Source organism: Pagrus pagrus (assembly GCF_965226575.1).
Source record: "Pagrus pagrus genome assembly, chromosome: 2".
NCBI lineage: Eukaryota > Metazoa > Chordata > Actinopteri > Spariformes > Sparidae > Pagrus > Pagrus pagrus.
Window position 1 is genome coordinate 25,623,858 of NC_140186.1, and position 26,168 is coordinate 25,650,025.

Below are 26,168 nucleotides of genomic sequence, written 5' to 3' on the forward strand. Positions count from 1 at the left end.
CAAGTGTGTTGACAGCAGGGACACTGGGCCCAGCATGGTGTTGTAATGACCGGTGGACAAAGATCGTCCAGGCTAAACACTGGTTATGGTGGACCACAAGATGACTGGTTGTCCCTCAGTCTCACTTTTTCTCTCATCAGGCCTCTGCATGCTGCGAGGCGTCCACCTCTCCAGCAAATTTAAACCGTGGCGCCGCGCCAGATTTTGAAGAAAGAATGAGTTAAAGCGAAGGTTTTCAGGATCACACTGTCAGGGCTCGTGTGGTGTGACCCTCTGAATGTTGACTTCTGTAAAGGGGTTTGTGAATTGTTGAATCACTCTGGAAATTTTTTAAAATCATACTGATTGTGAAGAGTGTTTCCTGTGAAGAGTGTTTGTGTGTGTTTATAGTTGAATAGTTATTTAGAGACACAATAACATTTCCACACGTTTTAAAGGACTGGATGTTTTGTTGAGTTGTTTACTTACATCATCCCAAATGTTTCCAACAAGTTTACTCAAGGTAATGGTGCCTTTCACTTGGTCACCTGTCGCTTTAACTTCGGGGAGAAAGTCAGAAAGTGAGTCGGCATACGTGACTAAAATAACGTAAATAAAACTTTAAACATTACATCGTCCATGAACATTTCAGCTTTAGTCACGTCAGATAGATTTTCATCAGCAACGGTGGTTGCGTAGCACTAAAGACAACAACTCCCATGATCCCACGCTACTTCACGACGTCATTAAACTGTGTTTTGTTTTCATTGTTTTGCTTGAGAGACTCCCCGCAGCAGAAGTTACATACTGTGCATTTAGGAAAGAGTTTACTGTACTTTTTATATTTTGAAATACTTTTATACTTTTACTGATTTCAGAGAAAGTCATTATAATTTTACTCCACTTTATTTATTAAACGGCTGTAAAAACTGTTCAGACTAAGGCTTTATAAGTCAAACTTGTCAAGCTACAGGAGTTTTTACTGGTCATGAAACAGTCCAGTTTAGTACTGATGGTCCAATTCCCCATGAAATCAGATGAAATGATTTATGGCCCACAGACCAGAAGGTCCCATGTTTACATTTTCTTTGGCAACGTTTCACAGTGAGTTGTACGTTATCCACTTAAAAGAAAGCAGGAGATTTTTCTTAGGAGAATTTTATTTTTGACTTTATACGTTGTGGTTATCACTGATACACGGGCAGAATCAGCAAATACAAAAGAAAACAACTGACTGAAGAAGAACAAAAAAAAGCTAAAAGGGACAGTGAGCACGAAAACGAGTCAGTCTTGCCCGGCCATTCAACAGATGGAGAGAACTGAAGGCTATAATAAAACTGGCTTGTAACATAACATTTTACGTTGGCCTTACCTACAAGATGTACTGTATCTCTCTGTTGGCTTATTAACATGAAGACATAACATTTCTCAGGAATATTGTTAACTTTAACTTCCCGAACAAAATTACTATTACTGGGTAATTGAATCTGTTAGCTGTAGTATTACATGTAACCTCTGTATGAACGGCAACATTACTAAAACTAAAAGTTGACTTTAATCAACATAATCATATTACAGTAATTGTAGCTACGAACATAGTCATTACCTGATCACTATGCATCCTGCAAACAGCTGCTTTTAAAAAACAGTATTAAAAGTTTTGTCTTTCTTCCATAACAAGTGGACGTGCTAGCAGATCAAGATCTTTAAGGCATGAGGCGGTGGTGCTCTTACTGCTTTTGTCCACAGGGGCCGCCAAAATCAACACAAAAGTTCCTTGCAGCTGCTTTAAAGAATAAGTTCACCCCAAGATGAAACTTTATTTACTCACCCTGATGTCAGTGGAACGCCGTTGCACCATTCTCCTAAACAGCTGAGATAGATGGGGACTTGTTTTATGACATGTAAAAAACTAAGGAAAATAAAATAAAATGGCGGCACACAGCTCGTCAGGCGAAATCCAAGTCTCCAAAAGCTCCAAGATCCCAAATTGATTTGAAAAGACGTTATTTACACCCTTTTTAAAGCTGAAATTGGCAAAAATGTTGATTTCAATCAATTATCAATTTGAATAACTTCCGGAAAATATTTGCTGGTTTTAGCTTCTCAAAAGGGAGGAGGATCTGGTGATTTTGCCCTGTAATCGTCTTCTTACTTTATCTTCTTACTTTGGATGAATAGAAGTAATAAATAACTTGATAAAGATAGAAAATAAATCCTGTGTTTTATTATAAGTGTTTAGAATAAGTGTTTATTCTAATGTTTCAATTCAGAAACTTAGTTTTTGTCACTTAGTTTTGCTCATATCATGATTTTACTTAGTGAATAAGACACTTCACAGTTTTTTTGAGCAGATAAAGACAGATTGGAAATTGAAATTGAAATTTTAGTGTCTGCCATCAATAATTGATTCAATAAATGTAACAATTCTAGGGTCTATGTAAAGGGTCTAATCAAAAATATAATTTTAAATTATAAAATGGGGCCCAGTTATTAGATATGTCTCTTATAATGAAGAATTAATTTACAGCAATACTCCATGAAACTGATCCCCTAAAGCAGTGATTCCCAGTGTGGACTGTGGCCCACTGGTGGGCTGTGAAAATACTGCAGGTGGGCTGCGAGAGGTCATTTACCAAAAGGTTTTTAAATTCCAATTTGGCATTAAGTTTGGAATTATCATAAAATACATATTATAAAACAGATTTGTTTAAAAAAGTTATCAGAACTGATCAAAGAAGGGGATAAAATCACGTTATTCTTCATTTATCTGACCTATTTCTATGCAGTGTTGTGTTGAAGTCTGTTTCCCACTGATACGTGTGTGTGCCACGTACTGACTTTAAACTGCAACACTGAGTGGAATTAGAGGAAACCCAACTCTAACAGGAGGAAAACATTATTTGTCTCGGTAACAGACTTTGACACATCTGAACGGATCTTATATCGTGTCAGCGTCTGGGAATTGTTACTGCATGTCTTGGAAAAAATGGCAGTTTACGAATTGATATGAGGATGAATTATTTATTTTCACTGCGTTGCATTATTGTTATTGTATATGCACTTCAATTCTGATATTGTAATGAATTTACCTTCACAAACACAAGACAGCACCCTACGCACCTAGCCCATGTCTCCCATTACAGCCTCCCCACCCAAACAGCCCTCCTCGGGACATGAAGGTCAGAGTGGCAGATAGGAGGGGTGTTTGATCGATAAGCACCACCCTCCCCTCGGCTCACTGACAGCTCCTGTCAAGTATCCAGCAGGGCTCGTATCAAATGGATCAACCCTTTAGCCCCCCCCTCACCGCCGCCACCCGCCCCCCACTTTAAAGGAGAAGTGTCACTAACTGCCACTGTCACATACCAGTCAGGTGCTTTCAACGCACTGATAATGTGCCAAGGAATTTCACCAGGACTGTTATCCAAACTGTAAGGGGGAGTGTGTGTGTGTGTGTGTGTGTGTGTGTGTGTGTGTGTGTGTGTTAGTAGCAGAGCTGTTGAAAGTTGGCCTGTATTGTGTGTGTGTGTGTGTGTGTGTGTGTGTGTGTGTGTGTGTGTATCTTAGTGACCTCCCTGACCTGATTTTTAAGTTTATCCTTTCATATCAAGCTACAAAAGTATCAGATTTCATGTTTTGATTGATTTCACAGTATTTCATATGTTTTCTGTAGACAACAGCGCCCAGAAAGTTAGGAGTCTGGGCCCAAACCTGCAAGAAATCATCATATGTGGAAAAAACAAAAAAACGAACTAGTTGAGATGAGTTATGAGGCTGGAAACCAATACTTTGAGTTTTTTTCGGGGACTCCTTGTTAAAAGAGACCTGCTCCTCTCTGCGTTTCACCATAGGAGAGGTGCTCCTCAGTGACCCACATCACAGATGTTGGAGGTGGAAGAGTCCTTTGTGTGAAGTCTGAGAAAACTGTGTTTGTGTGTCCTCCACCCGCCTTAAGGCCCGCATTCTTAGGTACTTAACACATCGACGACTGCATCCTTAAACTGAGATGCTGCAAAGCGGGCCGCAGGCTCGCGGAGTTGGTGTATGTGTGTTTGTGTGTCTTAGAGGGAGGGGGTTTAAAGGGGTGACAAGGAGATAGTGTCGCTGATTGACACGTGAAGAGCGACTAAAAAACGCTCCCCTTTGGAATGCGACAATCTCCCAGCGTCCCGTGTTGCTCTGCGTCCCGACTGTGAATTGTTAAAAGCATTCCTGGTAGTTGGGGTGAGGGTGAAAAGAGGGTGAAAGGAGACGGTCTGGTGCTAAAAGAGGAGTTTGTTTACCCCTAAAGAGGATGAACCGTATCCACACAAGGCTGTAACATAAGAACACAAAAAAGATAAAGGCGGAGAACAAGGAAAGGATGAGTTTTATGATAATTTTCCAGCTTTTCACTTCAGAAATGTTATCTTTGCCACTCGTCTGTTCTCTGTAAAAGAAAGTTAGTCCCACATTTGGGATTTTACTGAGGACAGGGGTTCAAAAGAGGCTTGGTGGTCCCTGAGCTCCTGTGGTCACATACTCCCCCACCCCACAGTCCCAAACCCACCCACCGAGGCAGGCGAGGTGGTGGTGGTCGCGCTATATGAGTCGAGGTCCTCTCGGAGCGGCAGGTTAAACCGACCACACGACAGTGGCAAAAGGCCTCCGCTTACAAGGTCTAATTGGTTCCACAGGTTGCAGACTACAGAGGAAAGAGGGGAACGGGGAAGAAGAGGAGGGTGAAAGGGGAGAGTAGCAGCAGGGAGCGAGAGACAGATAAATGGTAGGAGAAGAGAGAGAGAGAGGGATAGAGGAGGGTACAGGAAGGAGGGATCGGGCAGACCGGGGGGACGAAGAAGACAGAGATATAAAACGAGATCAGATAGATGGAAAAGACAGAGAGGAGACAAAGAGAGAAGGGGTAGGGAGAGATGAGGAAGAGGGGAGAGATGGAGAGGTGAAATAGGAAGACAGGGAGAGGAGTGGAGGGGTCCTGTTTCCATGATGCAACAGTCGGGTTTTACAGTGACTTTTACTGCAGTAGTGAGACCGGTTTGGTCAGAGAGAACTGGATGAAGATGGCAGCTTTCAATCCCACGTGCATCACTAAAAGACTGATCACATAACACAATACTTTAGATAGAATCAGAATTTCAAGGCAACCCACCCACTGTTGTCAAGACATCTTACTAAAACCCCAAAAAGACGACTTCATGGTGGCACAAGAGGAAAAGTCAGGTACCAACAAAGACAGTAGGCTTCATCCTCTGGGTAGTAATGTGTATTAATATTAAGAAATAATATTCATGGCAATCCAGACAGTGGTTGTTGAGATATTGAAGTCAGGAGCAAAGTGGAGGACCGCCCGCCTGAGTGACATATGGGTATTGCCATTTGTGGAGTCACGCACAATAAAAGAGCGTACAAAAGTGGAACAGGCAATTTGTGTGCCAGATATTCTAACAATTTGCTCGCAATGCGGTAATTGTGCATTTCGTGTGTTCTCCATAACATGTAATGCTTTTATGCTCCTTGTCCAGCAGACTTGTATGTTGTCTAGTTGAACTAATGAGGTTTTTACTGATCTCATGTCAATCCCAAAAGGGAAAACTGTTTTTTTAACTTGCTCTCCTCCACTTGGAGGTCAGAGAGCAAGGGGTCAGAAACAGAGCGGTAACCCCGCAGCTAACAGCCTCTCAGCAGGGCAGCAACTTGGTGTCATTCACGGAGGCTTGAACATGGGCCTCTGGATGAAGGTAACACTGTCAGAACATCTTTTTTTGCCTAATTAGACTCGGACCTCAAATGAAAATGTTATACAGTACCCCACAACAGAAAAAGGTATCAAAACTTCAGATTAATAAATGTGGCATTCCGAATCCAAGACAACACAAAGGTTTTCTTTCACCTGTGTGGAGAGACAAAGCTGTAAGAGCAAACAGTCTCAGCATATTATCTGGTATTTCATTTGTCACATATATTTCCTGCTAATCTCCAGTCTGTGTGACAATGAACAAGTCAATCCAATGGCCAGAAAACCACAGCTCAAAGCCTGAAAGCTGTGATGCCATCGAGAAGTAAAATCTGGAACTGCTCAGCAGATGAAGGAGTGACTTTGTGAGTCCTCAGAGTATTTATTTCTTTTTATACCCCAACGAGCTTTAGTCGGTATTATTGGTAGTTATGGAGCAGAAAATGGTATTCCCAGAAAAATCACCCTGGGTGCTGTCACACCGCAGGAAATCTTACAAGTCATTTAATCTAGTTAGGGCTCTTAAAATATTATTTTTCTAAAAAAGAAGGTCTGCCAGTAGGGAGAAGTAATCTAACATACATGCAGTGAAAATACAAACAGAAAACACTTCAAATGTGTCGAAGAGTTTTCTTAAATGAACGCTTTCATGATAATGCTGGAGCAATCTGACTTGTTTTGTAATATCTGAGTGGAATTACCTGATTTTATATTGCACGTTTTAAGAGGAGTATGATTTTCTTGTTGTGACACCTTCACCGTCTTGTATAGTTCATTTCTTTTATGGAGCAGGTCCAATTTTACATCTCCGTGACATCTGTCCTAGACTGTCTAGACCATAGTAATAACACGTATAAATTCCTAAAGTGACTGGCATTCCCATTTGATGTAAAGCGATCTGCTGTGTGCTTGCCAGGACTGAGTGAACAAGATCACTGTTTCTGTTATACAATTTATATAAAGGAGTCACTTAGTTCCAGTGTTGGAAATCCTTGTGTTTTCATGGATGATACTGCAGCTGTAAAGGTGGAGTGAAAAGTATGTCATTTAAACTTGATAGCATATATGACGCTCCTCATCCCCAGCTTCAAACATCCCATCACCAGAAAACCAATTTATTATATTATATTTATTATACATTTTATTTTGTTATCTTTAAAGCTGAGAAATTGGTCATTTTCCGAACAAGCACACCTTCAGCCGAGTTACAGCTGCAGTCAAGCAATGTCATGGATAAACAATTAGGGTCCAGATGTATTGAAAAGTATGTATTGCAGATGTGAAATGGTGGATTCATGGATGTGTTATGAATGTGTCAAATATCTAGTAAATGTAAGCCTTTACCACATCTTTTAAATTAAAAAGAACTTGAAATAATGTCGAAATCTGGTTTCTCAACTATGTGTCAGGACTTTAAACGGGTTATTGGACTCTACCCTCGACACATTTATGGAGCCCGAAGTAATGAGAGCGACGCTGCAACCAGGCTGGCTAGCAAGACAGCTGGCTAACTACTGTGACAGTTAGCTTTAACAGAAACAAAGTTAAGCAATCACAGAAGACAGTCGGTCCGTCTGTTTTAAGTCGAATGAAGCAACAGCCAGTTAGCTTAGCTTAGCATAAAGACAGAGTATAGGGGGAAACAGCTAGCCTTGCTCTGTCCAACAAAATCTGCCTTTAGATTTGCCACGCAAGTTCACTAATTAACACATTATATGTGTATATATGTTTCTTGGCTGGGCACAGCACAACAAGTCATTTTTACACTTCAGTTTTAGTGTGGGATTTAAAAAACAAGATGTAATGTGTTAATTAGTGAGCTTAAAGCTGCTGTAAGTGTTATTTTCTTGTTGCAAGCAGCGTTAAATAGCTCTATATTTTAACAGTAATCACTGTTATAGAGTTTTTGGTCAGTAACCCATGTCTCTCCTCCAGTAAAAGAAATCATTTTCTGGTATCCCTGCCCACTTAATCCAATCAGGACAGAGAACTCCATCAAGAGGCGGTCCTGTCTGCTTGGGGAACACATAGAGAGCAGGATCCTCCTGTTTCTCCGGCAATGGTGGAACAGAGTAAGCTGCCAATTCAAGCGCTCCCGGTGACAGCTTAAACCACCAAACAGGCCAAGAGAGTAAAAACGCTTAAAGAAAAGAAAGAGTTGTGCAAGTGTGGTGACGTAGAGGGGGGGGGGGGGGGGGGGGGGGTTACTAACTGCAAAACAGACAGGAAGTTAACTAAAACGACAACAACGCTTACAGCAGCTTTATGTTTGGACAGAGCCAGGCAGGTTGTTTCCCCTTGTTGGCTGTCCTTATGCTAAAGGCTAAGCTTAATGTATTTTCTAAGCTAAAGTCTCATTTATGCTCCCTTTATGTTCCACCATTCTTAAAAGTCGCCCTCTTTTCCTGTGGTCGTGTCTTGCTTGAACTGTTGAATAAAACTGAACAAAAGGCTCCATCTGTGTCCATATGTGTATCTAACGCAAAGCAAAAATGAACCTTAACCCGGAAAACAGCATCGCACTGGGTCCCTCCAAAAAATAGGATAGAATAGGAAGAATAGAATAGGATTTGTGATTTTTGCAGAAAATAAGCTCTGGGGTAAACTCAGGTTTATGATAAACACTTTGTTTAGCAAGATTATCTTCACAAATAAAAACAAACGAGCTACACTGCGGTCAGAGTCACCACCACTGTATACATTTTCTATAAATCGATCGATTGTAAAGTAAGAGAATAGTTCACAACTAAAGTCAGTCTGTAAAGACGGACTGGTGAGTTGATTAGTCTCGATGTTGCCATAATGACGTTTGAGGTCCACGCCAACTTCTGTAGCCTCATTTAGCCGCTTGTTAGCAACTGCCTTTATAAAGACATATAAATGCACAAGTGGGGTATTTACTGGCTTATTTTACGTTGTGGAAGAAAAAATGAAAAACACTTTAGCTTTTGTTAATGACGGACCTTATTTCAGACATCCAATCGAAAATCCATTCAAAAGCCCCATTGACTTGGAAATGAGGGACCCACAAGTGCAGAAATGTTAAATTATTTCCATGTTGTAAGACTCATTGTTGCTGCTATATATAAGTACTTTAACAAACTGTGACACAACTACTGTCCTGTTTACAGTTCAAATTTGTTGAACCCACTGATTAAAAGGAAACTATTCTGCAGGCAGCGAGCACCAGTCCAACTTTAGAGAGTGATTCATCTTTGTGAGGATGCTTTGCTGGTTTGAACAGGAAATGTCGGCTATGCATAGTCATCAGTTGGCTCAGTGTGACGCTGTGAGACATTTTATCAATCAAAAGTAGATTCCAGTGATGAAAAACAAGCCGAATTAATAAAAAGTTATAATTTAATCATGTATTTCATGATAATCTTTGTTGTTAGAGAGGAATCATCTGAACATTTGAGTCTGATATTCTCTTGGACGTGAATGTTTGAAGTGTTTCAAGGGTTAAGCCCTCAGTTGGTTGGAGGAGATAGGGGCTGAGAACAGCCCATGAATCCTGGAGTCTCCACAGACACAGCATGGTAAAATAATTAAGCTTGCCTTTGAAGGGGACTAAACAAACACAACAGCACTCAACACCACCCCGTCCACGCTCTATACTTTCTTCCTCCCTGCCTTAAAGTAGACCTTCCTTCTCTGCTTTCTCACTCTGTTACCTGCCATACTCGCGTATACCAGCTGCCCTCCCACCCATATTTCTCGTCCCTTCATCTTCCTTTTTTGTTTCACATTTTGCAGTCGCGCTCTCTGTGCAGATTCTCCTGGGGAGGAAGGGTGGAGAGAGGGAGAGGAGGGCCAGGTGATTCACAGGTCAGGTTTTTACATCTTCCAAAGTTGGCTTTAAACTGAGGGGGGAAACTGAGCTGCTGGAATACTTAACTAGTAATCCATAAGTGTTATGATACTATTAAAGTCCCCTCTGTTAAGTAGCCCTTTAAAACACTTGACAATAAGGGAATGGAAAACGTGTGATCTGATTCTTCTTGGTATTGTAGCTTCTAATGATGTTAAACACGAGTGAGGAGTTCAGTAAATGTGTTTTTGTAGTTTTTTATATTTTATGCATGAAGAAGCTGAATATTGCTATTGTACACTCCATTATAATGCCTTTATAAATTTAAGATATAGTGTGCTGTCTGATTCAGGATACTATGAAGAGTAGTATTAGCGGTAGCAATCTTTCTAAATGATACTCAGTAAGCCTGTACCTATTTATATATACGTATTTATCATATAGTGTTTATAATATATATTTGTTTAATCCATACAAAAACTAGGCAGGTGAGACCTTTTAACACACAAGATATTAATAGATTTAGCGGTGCTAGTAGGCCTTATTTGAAAAAACCAAAACGTTTGGACGAAGTCAGGCTGGCTGTTTCCCCCAATTTCCCAGTCTTTATGCTAAGCTAAGCTAACCGGCTGCTAGCTCTAGCTATTTAGCATACACACATGAGAGTGCTATCAATCTTCTCAGTTATATCTCGGCAAGAGCGAATAAGGGTCTTTCACAAAATGTCAACTATATAGTGGTGAAGGGATGATGGCCAACAACGAAAGTTAGCATTGTCCTGGTTCCCTCGACAGAAGCCTATGGGATTTTTGAATTGGAATTTGGATTATTGCTGAAAATAAGCTCTGTGGAAAAACATATTATACTTAAACGTTTTGTTCAGCAAGATAATCTTCACAGATGAACACCACTTTTGTGATTTTCGAAGGGTAAATTAAATCGTCGACTATAAACAGACTACGTTGCGGTTGCATGACTTAAACGTAACCACGACTAAGCGTCTTACAAAAACAATTACTATGCAGGTTTTCTATAAATTGATCACTCTACAAGTTGAAAAGTTAGAGTTACAATAGTTTGCAACTAAAGTCAGTCTGTTAAGATGGTCTAGTGAGTAGATGAGTCTGTGTTTGGCATGATGAGGATTAATGTCTCCGACCACCTCTGTAGTCTCATTTAGCCACTTTTTAGCAACTGCCATTTTTATAATTAAATTGTGAGACATTTAATGATGTATTTAATGTCATATAAAAACATGTGTAAATATCTTATGCCTGTAGTAACCACAGACCTTATTTCAGGCATTAAACTGAAAACCCATTCAAAAAACCCATTGACTTTGAGACGAGGGAACAGGAAGTGCAAAAATGCAAACTGATTTCTGGGTTTTAGGATTACTACAGCACTCTATTCCCTTTAAATAAGATGACACATTATATGTGATGACTTCTTAGCTTTTTCCCGTGGCTACCAGTCCTTCAGCTAAGCTAACCGAAAACAGACATGGCTCACACTAATTGGAATTAAATCATGTACAAATCACACATGGCACATGATAGCTAGAAGGTTCAGCACACCAAGGAAAGTCAATTACATCAAATTGACAGTCTGCGTGCTTGACTACTATTAGTCCCACACACACGCCCTGGCCAAAGATACACATCCTAAAACTTAAGATTGCCATAAGTGCACACTTATAGTAATCTTAAGCAATCATGAAACCAAGTCACTACACTGATAGATCTGAGCAAGTATACCGCTGTCCAACACAAACAAATCAGCTAATAGAGACAGTGCAGTGTGTGGCTGGTATGTACAGAGTGGCAACAATAGGATTAGAAAGCCTAAAACAGAGCAGTTATAAAACAGAGAAGCTATTTGAGCCGTACCCATGGGGATGGTATGGATTGTCACCAATTGCTCATTTTTTTTATTATATCCACCTCTTGGAGGAGTGTGAGGAATTTTAAAACCAGGACGGTGATCTCACCACAGAGTGGACTGATGGTGATGATGCATGAGGGACATTACGTTCAGCTTCAAAACTCCAGTTCCTCTTTCTTATTTTTCAGAAGCTGAGGCAGAAATACTGTCCATAATGCCAGAGATCAGAAGTGTGTCCATTAGTCTTTGATTCATGCTGCTTTAAATGTGAACATTACAGCCCAAACCAGAATTAATGGTGTAGCATCGCTGCTGCACAAATATAATTTCCTTTTTACTATGTTGAAATCTAGAATAAAAGTTTTAAAGGAAAAGTTGAACATTAAGTTATTATCTACTCACCCCATGACGATGGGAAGTCAGGTGAAGTTTCGTAGGTCACAAAACATTTCTGGAGCTTCACAGCGTTGCAGCATCCTCCTAAACAACTGAAGTCTAAAAATCTTCACTGTTGCTGCTGAGCTAAAAGCGTTAGCTAGTCTGAAGGAGTTTTATTTAAGACCAAAGGTGTGTTTCGACAGTACATGTGTCGAACTGTAGAGGCTGTGCAGTTGCAAACAAAGTCAATCAAAGGACATGAAGTGACAGTTCATAAGTGCAGAGAGATGATAGGAGAGGTGAGACTGAAGGAAAAGGACAGACAGATCTGGAAGTTCCTGGTGAGTGCTGAGATTAGTCAGAGGCTGAGCCGAACACAAACACATTCCCATACACAGATCACAAGAGCAGGGGAGCAGAGTAAGATGACGATGGATTGTCACATTTATATGTACCCTTTTTCTTGTATTTGCAGTTCTGGCATGAAATGTTTGACAATACACATTGAAATAAACTGACAATGGTGCATAACGATCCCAAAGCAGCACATTTGAAAGATGTATTGTTTTTAATTTTTTATTGTTGAGTTATAATTTAAATGTTTTACTCTTATTTTTGAAGGAACAAAATGCATAATGCATTCCCTTTTTCATATGTGATGTCTATCGTCTGAGTTCATGAGAAGCAGGTTCCTGATGTACTATACATATAGTGGATATAATGCACTGGAGTATGATGCTGATTAACATCTCAAACTCTAATATTTTTGACATTTCATCTATAAATCTGTGAAGTGTTAACCTCCTAGATGGAAATCTGGCAGAGCTACAACCAATCCAAAGCCTTTAAGGATGAACATAAAAAGTAAGAAATCATGAAATCAGCCTACACCACACCTACAGGTGTTTTTGTCAGGACAGGAGACCATTAAGGTTTAATTTCCTGAATTAAATTTCTCACATGAGTTTGGCCCAGTTCCTGGCCTTCTTTCAGTCCATCACTGACCCTCTCTTACGTCCAGCTTCTCAATTTGTCAATGGTTCACGGAGAAAGGGAGCAGGTGAAACCTGTTGCAGAAGGACATGTTGAATCTAAACCTGAGTTGTTTCAAGTTTTAGAGGGACAAGCTGTAACCACAAGTAAACTTTATGGAGATAGATAAAGAAGAAAAGTAAAGGTGGAAGAAGTATCAACATAAACTAATTTGAAAAGAGGAAAACTTTGTAAGATAACGAGCAAACGAGAAAGAGAGAGATAAAGAAAAAAGAGGGCGATAAAGGTAGAGGGAGAAAGGGAAGGAGAAAAAGAGCAAGAGAGAGGCTTGGGGAGGTATGATTCCCAGAGGACCATTGAATTTCGTTTCTTTCTTCTCTGCGTTTTTCATGGTCCTCTCACTCCCAGGTCTGCACAGCTGTTTCAGGGCCGGGGGCTTCTTTCTCCAGAGCCCAGATGAAAGAGCCGCCCTAAGCAGCCCTGCAGGTAGGTCTGTTAAAGCCATTGCTCTGGCTGTCCACTGCCTAGCACATGAAATAAAAAAGGCAGAGAGAGAGAGAGAAAGGAGGGAGTATAGAAGAGGGTGAGAGGGGAAAACAGAGGATATGAAAACAGGGATGAGGAGAAACTCAAAGTAGAGGGAGAAAAGGAACAGAGGACACAGATGACAGACAAGGAGAAAAGATGAAGATGGAGATGGAGGAGTGAGGGAGAAACCAGAGAGGGAGGGGAGGATACCTGCCCTCAGCCACCCCAGACCTCCTCCTCCTCCTCACCACCCCCTGATACCAGGAATGATGTCTGCTTTTATTGACTTTGTTAAACCATTTTCAATGCTACTTCCTATGTGTTTACAAGACAGTAAATCACGCTCCATTCGGGGTGGGGGGTTATGGGGTGAAATACGGGGGGAAACATCCAAGTCGCTGGGAAGGAAGACCACTGCAACGGAGCCAACGACAACTCTGCAGCTTTCTAGCTCACTGCCACGCACCTTTCCCCAGGGGAACTGGTGGGGATGCCACTGTGGGCCGGTTTGTCTTCATTGCTTTGCTTTTCATCTGTTCTGACACGAGCAAATGAGTTATTTAAGACTTAAAAACAGAAAGAAGTAGCCAGCAGAACAGCTTCACTCAACAGTTGTTAAAGGCTTCAACAGAGAGCGTCATTTAATATCACTAGGAGCACCACTCAAAGTCGTTATGCAAACACATTCGGGTTATGGCAAAATTGGGTCCCTTAATCACTTCTACACACCGGGGTCATTCCCAGACAGTCGTTTCATCCAGTTAAAAAGTCATTCAAGCTCTCCGCTCCGCTCAAACACGAGTAAGTACTTCAAACGTCATTCGGTGGCGAGAACTTTGACTTGATTTTCCAAATTTTCTCACAGTAACAATTTTCTCAGGCACTGGCATTGTGACACCACCACATACACACTCGCTCATACAGGCGACACACTCAGCAAATCATCACTGTGTGACTGAGCTGCTCCGAGTGACTGAAAGGTAGACAGGCAACCCCCGCCCCCCTAATGATTACCTCATTTTAATGGCACAGAACAGGAGAATTACTGTCCCTCTCACGCTGTCTTTCCATCAGTCCAAATTCATTTTTAAGATGACAATAAAAAAAAAAATAAGAGTCGAGAAGAAACTCTAGAAGAATTTTTCAGTGTAGGGAGGGGGATTCATCAGGGCACCGACTTAGAAAAGGTTTTTTTCATTGGATGATAGGCAACATCTTTTTGTCTGGCCTCATTAGTACAAAAACAAAATGGGCTTAATGTGTTTTCCAGAAATAAAAAACTAAGAGTCAAGAACATGTCTACATAAAAAGATCATTACCACTCTCTGATAAGTTGTTCTTTGTGAGGGGTTTAGAAGACGTAACAAATATCTTCATTAATATAACTTTATCACTTATTAAACCTGGGTTCGGTAAGACCATAGAAACACGCTAAAGCAAGCTAAATTCTGAAAGTATCCAACAGAAAAGATCGCACCTCCTCCCTTCAAAGCCACTCCTCCTAAACAAATGAACACTCACTGCCTGACTACAAGATATCGACTGCCCCGTCGCTCTCGCTGGCCAGCTGGGAGATGCATTAGTAGCAAGTTCGCTACAATCAACATGCTCACTTAGCTCGCTAATAGCTTTAGCAACACATCCGCTTAGCCCTGCGAAAGACTCCGGTCATACGCAATGAGTGTAAAGTACAAAGGGTAAAGTGCGCGCAGGCATGTAGGTAGAAGACAGGTTGCCTGTTCAATCTTTTCTTATTAGTGCCCTGTGACAGCGATAGTTACACAATATTCTTTTATTTGTCAGAGCATTTGATTCATTGATTGCTGTCAGGATGTTAAGAGGTTTTCTACAAATCTACAAACATTTTAGCCCCGTGGCCCCTAAGAAGTTAACTACATCCGTGTTAGTAAGTCAATAACAGCCAGAGACGCTAATAAACCACCAAGTTAGCAGTTATAAATGTTAATAAGTCATTGATACATCTTGAGTCCAGGAGATATAAAGTCTGTATTTGTGAATGCTAATAAGTTGTTAACAAAGACATTTTGGTACAGATCCAGAGCCATTCTCCCAAAGGTCAGCAGCCAAAGGAACCACTGGAGGACAAAAAGACACAGAAAGTGCCGGAGGAGGAAAAATATCAACCACAACCCGGCAACCAAAAAGTTCTTCTTATTATAGAGCATTAGTTAATAATTGATCTTACATAAATAAGGGTAACTTAATACCACATATGCCATCAATCCAACATGTCGTCCTGCACCAGGAACCCACTGTAACTTTCAGTGATGTTGAACGTGTGAGCCAGCACGCTCTCGAGCCAGCTCAAGGTAAGTTACTGGCGTGTGTGGTCACAGGCACATTATGTGGTTCGCGTTGTTGCAACAAAGCAGCGGTGCATAATTACAACAGGTTGATTGAAGAGTTTGTCTTCTAAAAAGCCACTGAGGTTAGGGCGGTTAGCGACAGTGCTACCAGATGACACCGAGAATCACAACATCCCACATATTCTTTCCACCCGAACACACACACACACACACACACACACACACACACAAACACACAAACACATGCACACACACTCTCTCACATATTCTGTTCGTCTTCCTCTCTGGCTCTGTTTTTTCTCTTCCTCTATGGTGTCTACCTTTCCATTGGCTCTGCCTTATGCAAGAGTGTGTATTTTTATGTCTCGCATTAGCTAGGGGGAATAATACCTCTCACTGAATGGTAGTCTGCTCTGGGGCCTTTTCAGACATTCAGTCACTCCTCTTCTAAGAATAACCAATGTGCATGTTTGCCAAAAAGTTCCTCTCTGCGATTTCTTTTTCACAGCCTTCAATGATTGCTGTTTTTGTACCTCATTCGCTGATACCGGGGCCTTGCTTTAGTTAGCAAACTGTGATCCAAATGAGAATAGCAGCATTGGGAGACTAAGAGAAAAGGCAAAAGAATCAGGATCTGGGGCAAAACTTGGACCCGCATCAACTCTTTCTCAAACTCATTAAGAGGCCAGAAAAGCTGGTCACTAGAGAATCTCAGGAGTGAGGCAGCAGACAGTTAGGTATGTAAAACACGAGAATAAAAAATGATAGCTTTTGATCGTGTTTCACAGAAACCTTTCATGTGCAGTCTGGAGAATTTTAGCCAAACCTGTCTGACAGGTCACCTTAACAAAATGTCATTTACATTTGCAGAGACGGAGTTGTTTCTAAATTGTAATTGGCTGCTGTAGACTGGAGGGAAGTGAAAGAGATGAATCGACTGCACAGTGCAGGACCAAATGCTCTCAGTGAAGTTTTTTTTAAAGCAGTAAGGACTGGAGGGCAGATACTGTGTGTGAGAATAACTAGCTGTGACTTAGATACTGTGAGTAATTAAAGGAGTAGTCCAACATTTTGGGAAATACACTTACCTAACCCAATCAAAAGAATATATGTTGGAAATGCACGCTCCTGCAAACCACAGATATGTTGAAACTTAACATTTCTTTATGTTCAATTTTAAGTTTCATGTCGTGACTAGGGATAGACCGATCACTGGCCTGGCTGATTATAGAGGCCGATATTCAGCAGTTTTCCGATTATCAGTATTTGTGTTTTTTGTTTAAATAATTTATTTAAGATGCACTACTTTGGCTCTGATGCAGCAGCATTTGCTCTCTGTCTGTGGTCTCACTCAATGTCCCGCCCACAACACTATCTGACTGGTTACCCTTCACAAGTAATAGCTTCTTAGCACTGAATAATCTGAATCTGCAAAGTAACTTAAAAAAATAATCAAATAAATCTTGTGGCATGGAAGTTTTAAGTAGCAGAAAATGGAAATACCGAAGTACCTCAAAATTATACTTTAGTACAGTACTTGAGTAAACTGTAGTTACATTCTATCGCTGCTTATTCTCAACTTTGACAGTAACATTTTTATTTTTACTGCAAATGTATATCGGTTTTAATTATCGGATATCCGTCTCCTTGTTTACTAATAAACACATCGGTTGACCCCCAATTGTGACAATGCTGTGTCTACGATCTGGTTAGGTTTAGGCACAAAAAACACCTGGTCAGGGTTAAGAAAAGATAATTTAATGGCTTCTATCACAGTTCTGCAGGCACAAGCATGGCTGGAGATTGTCCTGACGTCTCCACAAACGTGGCTGAAAAATGTCCCGACTTCTGGTTAAAAATATCCAGTGGTTTCACGCTTACAAATGTTGCAACGCAGTCTCAAACAGTGTTCTTACGCTTGGCAGCCGTCCTGCCTTGCTTTTACACAACCACCGTCCCCTTCTCCTCCTGACATGAATGTCAGCTTATATACATGTAATCTCAGCGTGATATGACACGTATTGTAAAAATGTAGATATGATCAGTATGAAACTGACTGATTTAACGTAGCCACGGTTTGCAGAAATGTTCTATACCAACATTTTGTTCTGACAATTGGGCTGGGAAACAAAGGGACACATTCACATACAATTAGGCCTACTAGCACCTATACTACTCACTAATTAACACATTGCATCTTGTTTCTTTAATCCATACAAAACCAAGGTGTGAGAACAACATATTGTGGTTTTACTGGGGATTATGTGTGGGACTATTTCTTGGCTGGGTGCAGTGAGTTCCTGGAGTCACTGTGACGTTGCCGGGCAGCAAGTGTAGACTTATATCAAGAGTACAAGTATGAGAGTGGGATCAATCTTCTCATCTAACTCTCAGCAAGAGAGCAAATAGGCACATTTCCCAAAATGTCAAACAATTTCTTTAAGAACATTTGGATTTTCTCAGTTTCTCAGTTTTTTTCAGGCAGCATGCTCATATACACTACACGAAAAAGCCTAATGTATGACCTATTTATTTTTTTCATCATCATACATATTTGACAGCCATCGCAATAACTTCTTAAGTATTTTTTCCATGTATTTGAATTCTTCCCACCGGCTGTTATTGTCAGCTATCACTGAGAATGTGGGAAATAGACAGCTTTCCTAGCAATCAGGACACAGGACTTGTGTCATTGTCTGGTCTTGGCTATCCCAAGGCCATGACAAGAGTAAACAAGGAAGCAAGCTGGCAAGTATCTTACAGAGAACAAAAGCCATCTTGCAATGAAGTAGTGCTGATTTTTCCAGCATATGAGACTCAGCTGCCTGTTTGGAGAGGGAATGTCGACGCATGAAAATCTTGAAATTGTTTCGTTAATCTGCATATTTTGAATGAAACACAGAAAGACTGAAGGGAGGTTCAGAGAGCAGAAGTTTCCGACTGATGACATTAACGTTCTTAAAAAGGTATAACAGAAATGAATGTTAATTACATCAAATCACTGATTACCTACTGTAGTCTGTGATATCGCATGAAATTCATTCATCCAATTTGAATTCGACATGAGCTACAGTATGCAGTGAAACTTAAATAAAAAGAAATATTTCTGCCCTAGAATAATGTGTGTATCTAACTTAAGAGTGAGTTAGAGTGGGTTTAAAATAAACAGAGACCCAACATGTAGAGGACTCCAGGTTTCCTCTTCTTAATCAAATTTTCTTTCAATGACTCGTGACAGGACTGATCTCTGCAGGTTCACCCGGTCAAACGTGCACTTTAGATGCATCATTGTGTGGTCTTCATAAAACTCTCTAATTATCATGCATGTGGATTTGATATTTGGACGTGCGTCTACTGCTTCATAAGGGGTCAAAATATGAAAGAACAAAGCTGAATTGTTCCAGGTGGCAAAATCACTGGTTGCAGCGTCCCGCTGGAACTAATAAGGCAGGTCCATTTTCACCCTCTAAATCCCCCGCATTGGCTGAAATGACTGATTTACAGCTAAGACATTGACCAAACTCCCATAATTATATATATATATATTATAGTCTTTTACAGCTGTTGTGTGTGAAGGGTGCCAAAGTTTCCCATAACGTTCACACACAGAGCACTCACAGGTAAGAGTCGATGTCCAAGAGTCGGTTTCGGCTCATTAGGACGATAATCCGATTTGAGGCTTGAAGTCAGTAAACCAATACCGTAGATTAGCACTTCTGTCCTGATTTAAAGCGTATGTGTAGAAACTGATGTCGTATAAAATTTGTTTCACTTGTGGTATCTTGAGGATACAAAAGTGATTTATCGTAGTAGGAGCTGCCTGATGTTTATGCACCGTTACATTTAGTCATAGTTTTCCAAAACTTGTGAATCGCGCTCTTAATGTTTATGTCATCTGCATACACAGGAACAGTGGAGAGATGGGGGTGAATGTAACATTTGATTCACAACTCCATCAATCTCCCCTTTATTTATTTAAAGCACTAGAGTTAAATTAACATTTAAAATCTGGTGTGAATTTCTTACGCCACTCAAAACCAAATAGAAAGACAGTTGTTGTGTCTCAAAGTCAAGAAAGAAATGTAACATTTTAACACAGGTGGAGTAAAATGTCACATCTTTGGCGTACAAATAATCTGGATTAAATTTATACGAACAATATATCAAATGCAATACTTCACCTCACTTATTAGGTGTGAGATTGGCTATTATTCAAAAATATACTTGATTCAGAGATTAAAAAGCTACTTCAAAATCTTTATTCACAGCCATTTTCTGGTTGTGCTGAACTGAACAAGGCATCTACCCAACTGATCAAGCCAAAAAATTTCCTCCCTCCCGCCCCCTTTCTTCCCCATCAGGCTAACGTGTAACGCTCACGTCCCCTTGAAGAAAACCCTGCCACTTTGTTGTCACAAAGAATAATTACAATGTAATTGCATGATGTAGTGCATGAAAGCATGCTGTGAAAGTAGCGGACCAGGGCCGGGGACACACTCTTGAAAATCAAACCGGGATTGTGAAAAAGTTATGGAGGAATGATTGTGAGCGAGAGAGAGCATTTGTATCCAAGGTGAAGGCTTTAGATGTTATGTGAAAACCATTCTGTGTCATGTGTTCACATGGAATACATATTACTTACATATGTAGGATGAAAAAGTACATCAAGGTCTGTCCGGAGGGACCACCAAACAACCTCTAACCTGCAGCCAGGGAATAAGTTAATGTAACTGTAGATTTTCTTAAGTACATGCCAGGGAATTTTTCCATGTGGACATTTGTGCTTATAGAAAACCACTGTGACTTTACAGGGATGAAGACACAGAAATATCCTGACATGTGAACAAATGCTTAGTTAAAAACATTGAACATAAAAGACGTGCTGTTATCAGATATTTTGTGTGTGGGTCTAACGTGCATGTTAAGGCACAAATAAGCTCGTCTCTTCATGATAAACTTCATATTTTCAGTCCTTCATCTCTTAGGCAGTTTAATTACACGCACTCAAACTTGTTAATGAATGCTGCGTTTGAGGACCTGTAAGCAAAGAGGTGCAGGCAAAGTGTTTTAATAAGTATTCAGTTTCAAATTGGCTCCAGCTTGAACGCTCCGCCTGCTCTCGTCGAGGATATTGACTTTCCCGCAAGTTAAAGTATTTAAATGTAGAGGGAGACAGATGCTGTATGCGGACTGGAGGCGACCACAAGAAATACACGTGTGGGAGGATGGTTGACGTTGGAGTTTTACTATCTGTGCATCTAACAGAGGGACGGCTGTGGCATCAGTGCTGTGACTGCGCACAAGACAAGTGAAGCCGCGCTGCTGCTCGTGGGATTCATTCAGACTTTTTTTTTTTTTTTTTTTTTAATTCGATCTCTCATTTTCAGGAAATTCACAGGGCGCATCTGAGCGCTGGTGCGTAAAGATCCGTGCGTAAAACTAAAAACAATCCGTCACGGGATTTAATGCGACTCGAAACCTCAATCAAGACCTTCTTCACTTGAGAGAGTGATTGACACGAGGAGGATTTGATGGAGGTCGCTCGGTGACAGCAACACTTTCTCCCGACTTTCAGTTTGGATTTGCACCGCGGCGCATTCAAACTTCCGGACTTCTTGCAGTAAAGTGGATCCTCTACCCGCATGAGACTGACACTTTTGGATCTCTTAATTCTCACGGCTATCGCCTTCTGTGTGCAACAAGACGAGGATAAAACCGAGCTGAAATCCCCATCAGGAGGAACTTTATTTCCGAGAGCTTCCAGCACCGAACCAGTGGAGTATTCATGAAGCAATATTTGAACTATTACAAGATGAGGCTGAGAACATCGAGGTTAGGTTATCTGTAAGTAAAGAGGTGTCAACATTATATATCTGGAGCTCGTTGAGTTCGAGCAACAGGTTGGACGTTTTAATTTATATTTTCTTCCCCCCCGCAGGTTAATCCAGTTCACGGCGCTTTGCTTTTACGCACAGGTAACCCACATTTTCACTTCAATAAAAAGCATTAATGTTGCGTAAAGTTCTGTAATTAAGTGAGTTAAAGTTAACAGGTATGCAGGCGCCGTGCTCGGCGGCGTATAGTTCAGCGTCTGTACATCTGCAATAGGCTGCAATAACAATGAAAACATTTTATTATGAGCGCTATGGCAATTGGCAACAATTCAAACATCTTGAAAAGAGGTAAGCTCCGGCCTAAAAAGTGATGGTTAAAACACATGTGGATGGAGAACGGCTGAAATGAGAAAAAAAGAAGTCAAGAAGGGGTGAAAGATCATCGGTGGTAAAAACAAACTAGAGGGAAATGTCATCCCCGAGGGTCCATGAAAGCATCTCCAAAAAGATACTGTACATGTAGAAATAAATGAGCGAAGAAAAGGCAGGATGAGCTATTTAAACGTGATGAATGACATAATGAACTGTGGGCCCGGGCCTTGGCTGTTTGACTGGCAAGCTTCAGCCTCCTCACAGTTAACATTTTTCAAGCTTTCCAGAGTTGCTAAGTAAAAAAAATAAAAAATAAAAAAAAATCTGCGACATTAAAAAGTAATTTCATATTTTTCACGACATGTGTTTCCTATTGTCCGACAGAACACTGTGCAGTCTCCTCCTAATTTCAAGCACCATGTCACCGAGCAGAGCCGGCTGTCGGACCGGATGAGCCGCAGGTTGACACGAACCTACCAGCTGTACAGCCGAACCAGCGGGAAACACGTCCAGGTCCTGGCCAACAAGAGGGTCAACGCCAACGGGGACGACGGAGCGGTGCACGGTGAGTGAAAAACACGGAGGACGGGACTGGCAGAGAGGAATTAGAGTTAGCAGTGAATTAAAGAGCTTATAACGCAATTTATAATTATTATAAACATAATTCAGAGTTCATGTAACCGCTTACCGTGACAGTGACCGGCGGACATGCGCAGTTAAGTCCATTTATGAGAGAAATATGCAAAATATCGCGAGAACACGTCATCTAATTTGTACCCTTTTAAACATTCTGCTAATAGCCTAGCTAAAACTCCCCCGAAGTGGCTCGGTGAGTTACACACTTCAAGATAGTCATAAAATAAATAGCTAAAGACAGACCCACATGTGCTAATCCGTTCAGAGAGAGCACTTTTTTTATCGTCTCTGAAATGATGAAGAAACTTTACTTGAAGCCTTTTAAGACCAGATGAATCAAAAGCGATGACAGCTAAAGGCCGTCGTCTCTTACATTTCAATGCGTTCAGACCTCATGAAAACAATAAAATAGGAAACATGTTCGCGGGAATTGTTTGAATTCAATGGCGCATGGGGTGGTGTTGAAAAGCAGTGTAAATGGTGTCGTTTTTGGCAGGCTGAAGGAAAACGCTCGAGCCAGGAGAAACAGTAGCAGCAATTGTAAACATCGTTAGTGGCATCAATATGGCCGTCTTTTATGGCCTTATGAGGATGATTTATTCCTCTCATGCGCTGGTTGTCTAGAAAGTCCTTGACACCTGTTATGATGGACTGCAGAGAGAGACTTTGCTTCGAGCAGGGAAAAACTGTCTTTAACTTAAAGGGAGCAGAATTCCTGTCACCAAAGGATTTTGGTGTGTCTAGCCATCTTTCCACCACAGCCACCACCGTCCATCCACTCCTCAGTGCCTGCTGCCTGCCTTTCTGGAGGCCCATTTTATGAGGAATTTTCATTGCATTACAACTCAATGTATGACTCAATTTATAAGGCGCGGTGAAGTCAGCATCTTCACTTTATACCTTTTCCTCTCCTTGCCTCTCCTGTGTGCTCTTTTGTCTTTTACATTTCTCGGCCTACACACACACACACACACACTCGCACAGAGGGAGAGTCAGTCATGCACACATTGGCTACGCGTCCTAAGTGGGTGTCACTCTTGTAACCGGCCCAAATCTGACCGCTGCTCTGTGCTTGTGGCTGTGTCCCTGACCGCAGTATTCTCACTCTCCTTTATCCCCAGTCTGAACTGCATCACAGCACAGCGTTTACAGACATTCGACGACAATCACGCCGTGCAAAATCACTATCATTTGGTGCTCTTTTGGAAGGCTTGCATGCCATTGTTAAAGGCGGCTACTGGATCATAAAAGGGTTAAGAGGGGATCTATATGTTACCTCCATGGTTCTGGTTCACTGGTCGTTTCAAAACAATTTAATGCCGTTTCATGATCTAGTTCAAATTTATTACAGCGTCCACTAATACATTCTGAGGAAAGACATGCTGAGGGCATTTGTCTCATTCACTAACATCATAATCTGCATGCCTGCACCCTGTCATCTCATTATCTGTGCTCTGTTTTGTCTGTGCAGCTAAACTGGAGGTGGAGACAGACTCTTTTGGAAGTCGTATCCGTATTAAAGGGGTGAAGACAGGATACTACATATGTATGAACAAGAGGGGGAAGCTGATCGGCAAGGTAATCTGGAATTCATAGTTTTGTGGCTGCATATGACCAAAGCAACATCTTGAAGTTTGTTTGTCTCTTGGAAATGTTTTTACAGATTTGCAGCTTATGGCGACACATTGTTGAGACACATTCGAAGCCAGAACAAATTTGATTTTCAGATTTGTCTGAGCAGACCTCTTAAGGTTTCAAAGGGTATTTGATTGTCTGGAAAATAAAGACGATCCTCTTTCCACTTCCTGGAAATTGTCCAAAATACCTCAGCTTCTCCCTCCTTTTTTTTCTTTCCCCAGCGGAAAGGACGAGGCAAAGACTGCATCTTCACTGAGATTGTTCTGGAAAACAACTACACTGCACTCCAGAACGCCAAGTACGAGGGCTGGTACATGGCTTTCACACGCAAGGGCCGTCCGAGGAAGGCCTCCAAGACCAAGCAGCACCAGAGGGAGGCCCACTTCATGAAGCGCCTACCCAGGGGGCACTTGCTGAGCGAGAGGAGACCGTTTGATGTCCTTCCTCTCGCCGTCCCCGTGCACCCTGTGAGCAAGCGGACTAAACATTCCCATCACCAGCGCTCAGGGGGCCGCTGAGGACTGAAACCACTGAGGGAGAACTGTGGACGGACCAGCCACAGGAGAACCACTACAAAAGAAATGAAGTGCTCCCAGAGAAATTAACTTTTACAGTCAAGTGCCCATACACTTTTTGCCTCATTTTGTGGACTTATGTAATTCTTTGTACTGGATTGTATGTAAACATTGACTATCTAATCTGCTAGTTATTTCCAATTCAGACAGACTTTAGGACAGATTTTTACTTATTAAATCAGGGGGAATTAAAGCGCAGAAGAGTTCAACAGTATTGTCATGAGTGAAAACCTTTGGTTAGAAGTTAATCAGCTCAGCAACAAAGAATGTTTAAAAGAGAAGTGAGTACAATGAAGCTAGACACGGCAGCTATCTGTGGATTTTCTTGTTACAGCATTTGAGTCTCAGTTGACATGCTATCTTGCCTTTAGGAGGCCATTACGGAGGATTTTTAACCTGTTTTTTTCTACATATATGAATATATTTTTACTGTAAAAATGTAAATGACGTCAAATGATGGAAATATTTATTGTAGAGTGTATATTAAAACCACTAAAGAATCCGTTCACAGGCTGCTTGGCTTTTCTCTTGTGTGGTTGTTTTGGGATTGAAAGCCAGCACACATTGTTGGTTGCCCCCAAAAACTGTTGTTTTTTTTTTTTTCTTCTTCGTCAAGCTGGAGACCCAGATAACTGAGGGGCAATATCTGTGACAGGCTACTGAATTCAATGTGCTCAGCAAGTGAGACTTGGGCCTGAATGGCCCGAGCTATGCATTAAAAGCGATGAGGTCAGCCCACCATTTTGGTCCAAACAAAGGTTACCACCATGTAGTTGCATTTCTCACGATCGCACACCGTAACCCTCTGATCAAATGGGCCCTTTGTGAAACCTCATATAAAAGGGCATGTTATACAATAGTGGGTTCGAATAATAACACGAGGAGGGGTCAGTTATCAAAAAGAAGCCAGTCACACAGGGAGGGGTAAGGGGCTGGGAGGGAGAGGGGTTGCAGAAAAAGCATCAGGGCCTGTGTGGCAAAATGTGGCATCGGCTGAAAGAGGGGGAATGGCTGGGAAGAGGCATTCGGGAATGAAAGGGAGGCAGAAAAGAAACCCTCTTCCCAGAGGCAGTTGAGCATGACCATCAGAGGCCAAACGACAGGGGAGGAAGAAGACCCTGAACAGAGGGGACTCGGCTGCTCTCACAGTGCATGAGCTGGATGTCCAATTTGTTAGTTGGTGTTTGCTGCAGCAGGAATTTGTTTTGACAGCAGCTTGAGCTCTGAAGACTGTAAAGCATTAAAATAAATAAGGAAAATTAAGACCTCAGAATGGATGCTTGTTGTCTTGAACTTCTTACATTATACATTTAAGTCGCATTAAGACTTCTTCAAAAACTAGACACCACCTAATCAAGTATGTATGAATGCATTTTTGTCAAAAGCCTTTCTTTAAAAAAAAAAAAAAACCCCATCAAGTCCCTCGCAGGAATTTGCAAAACAACCCGGCCGGCTGGGTTCAAAAAGTTTTCTTGT

At 41.3% G+C, this 26,168-nt stretch overlaps 1 protein-coding gene across 2 annotated transcripts; it reads left to right on the forward strand.

Moving 5' to 3' along the window:
• Positions 1–20,886: 20,886 nt before the first annotated feature.
• Positions 20,887–25,198, forward strand: fgf8b (fibroblast growth factor 8b). Of its 2 annotated transcripts, none has more exons than XM_084371148.1 (5): positions 20,887–21,481; positions 21,576–21,612; positions 22,228–22,408; positions 23,951–24,057; positions 24,339–25,198. In XM_084371148.1, the coding sequence occupies exons 1-5, from the start codon at positions 21,423–21,425 to the stop codon at positions 24,633–24,635; spliced, it is 681 nt and encodes a 226-aa protein (XP_084227274.1). In that variant the 5' UTR covers positions 20,887–21,422; the 3' UTR covers positions 24,636–25,198. The 2 variants fall into 2 exon arrangements, with proteins under 2 accessions (XP_084227274.1, XP_084227275.1); XM_084371149.1 differs by having other exon boundaries at positions 20,887–21,469.
• Positions 25,199–26,168: the final 970 nt, after the last annotated feature.

Bases quoted from the DNA above. Each gene is read 5' to 3' on its own strand.
- fgf8b (XM_084371148.1), top strand. From the start codon at position 21,423: ATGAAGCAATATTTGAACTATTACAAGATGAGGCTGAGAACATCGAGG. The intron at 21,482-21,575 runs GTAAGTAAAGAG...TCCCCCCCGCAG, and splicing joins ACATCGAGGTTAGGTTATCT to GTTAATCCAGTTCACGGCGC. The intron at 21,613-22,227 runs GTAACCCACATT...ATTGTCCGACAG, and splicing joins CGCTTTGCTTTTACGCACAG to AACACTGTGCAGTCTCCTCC.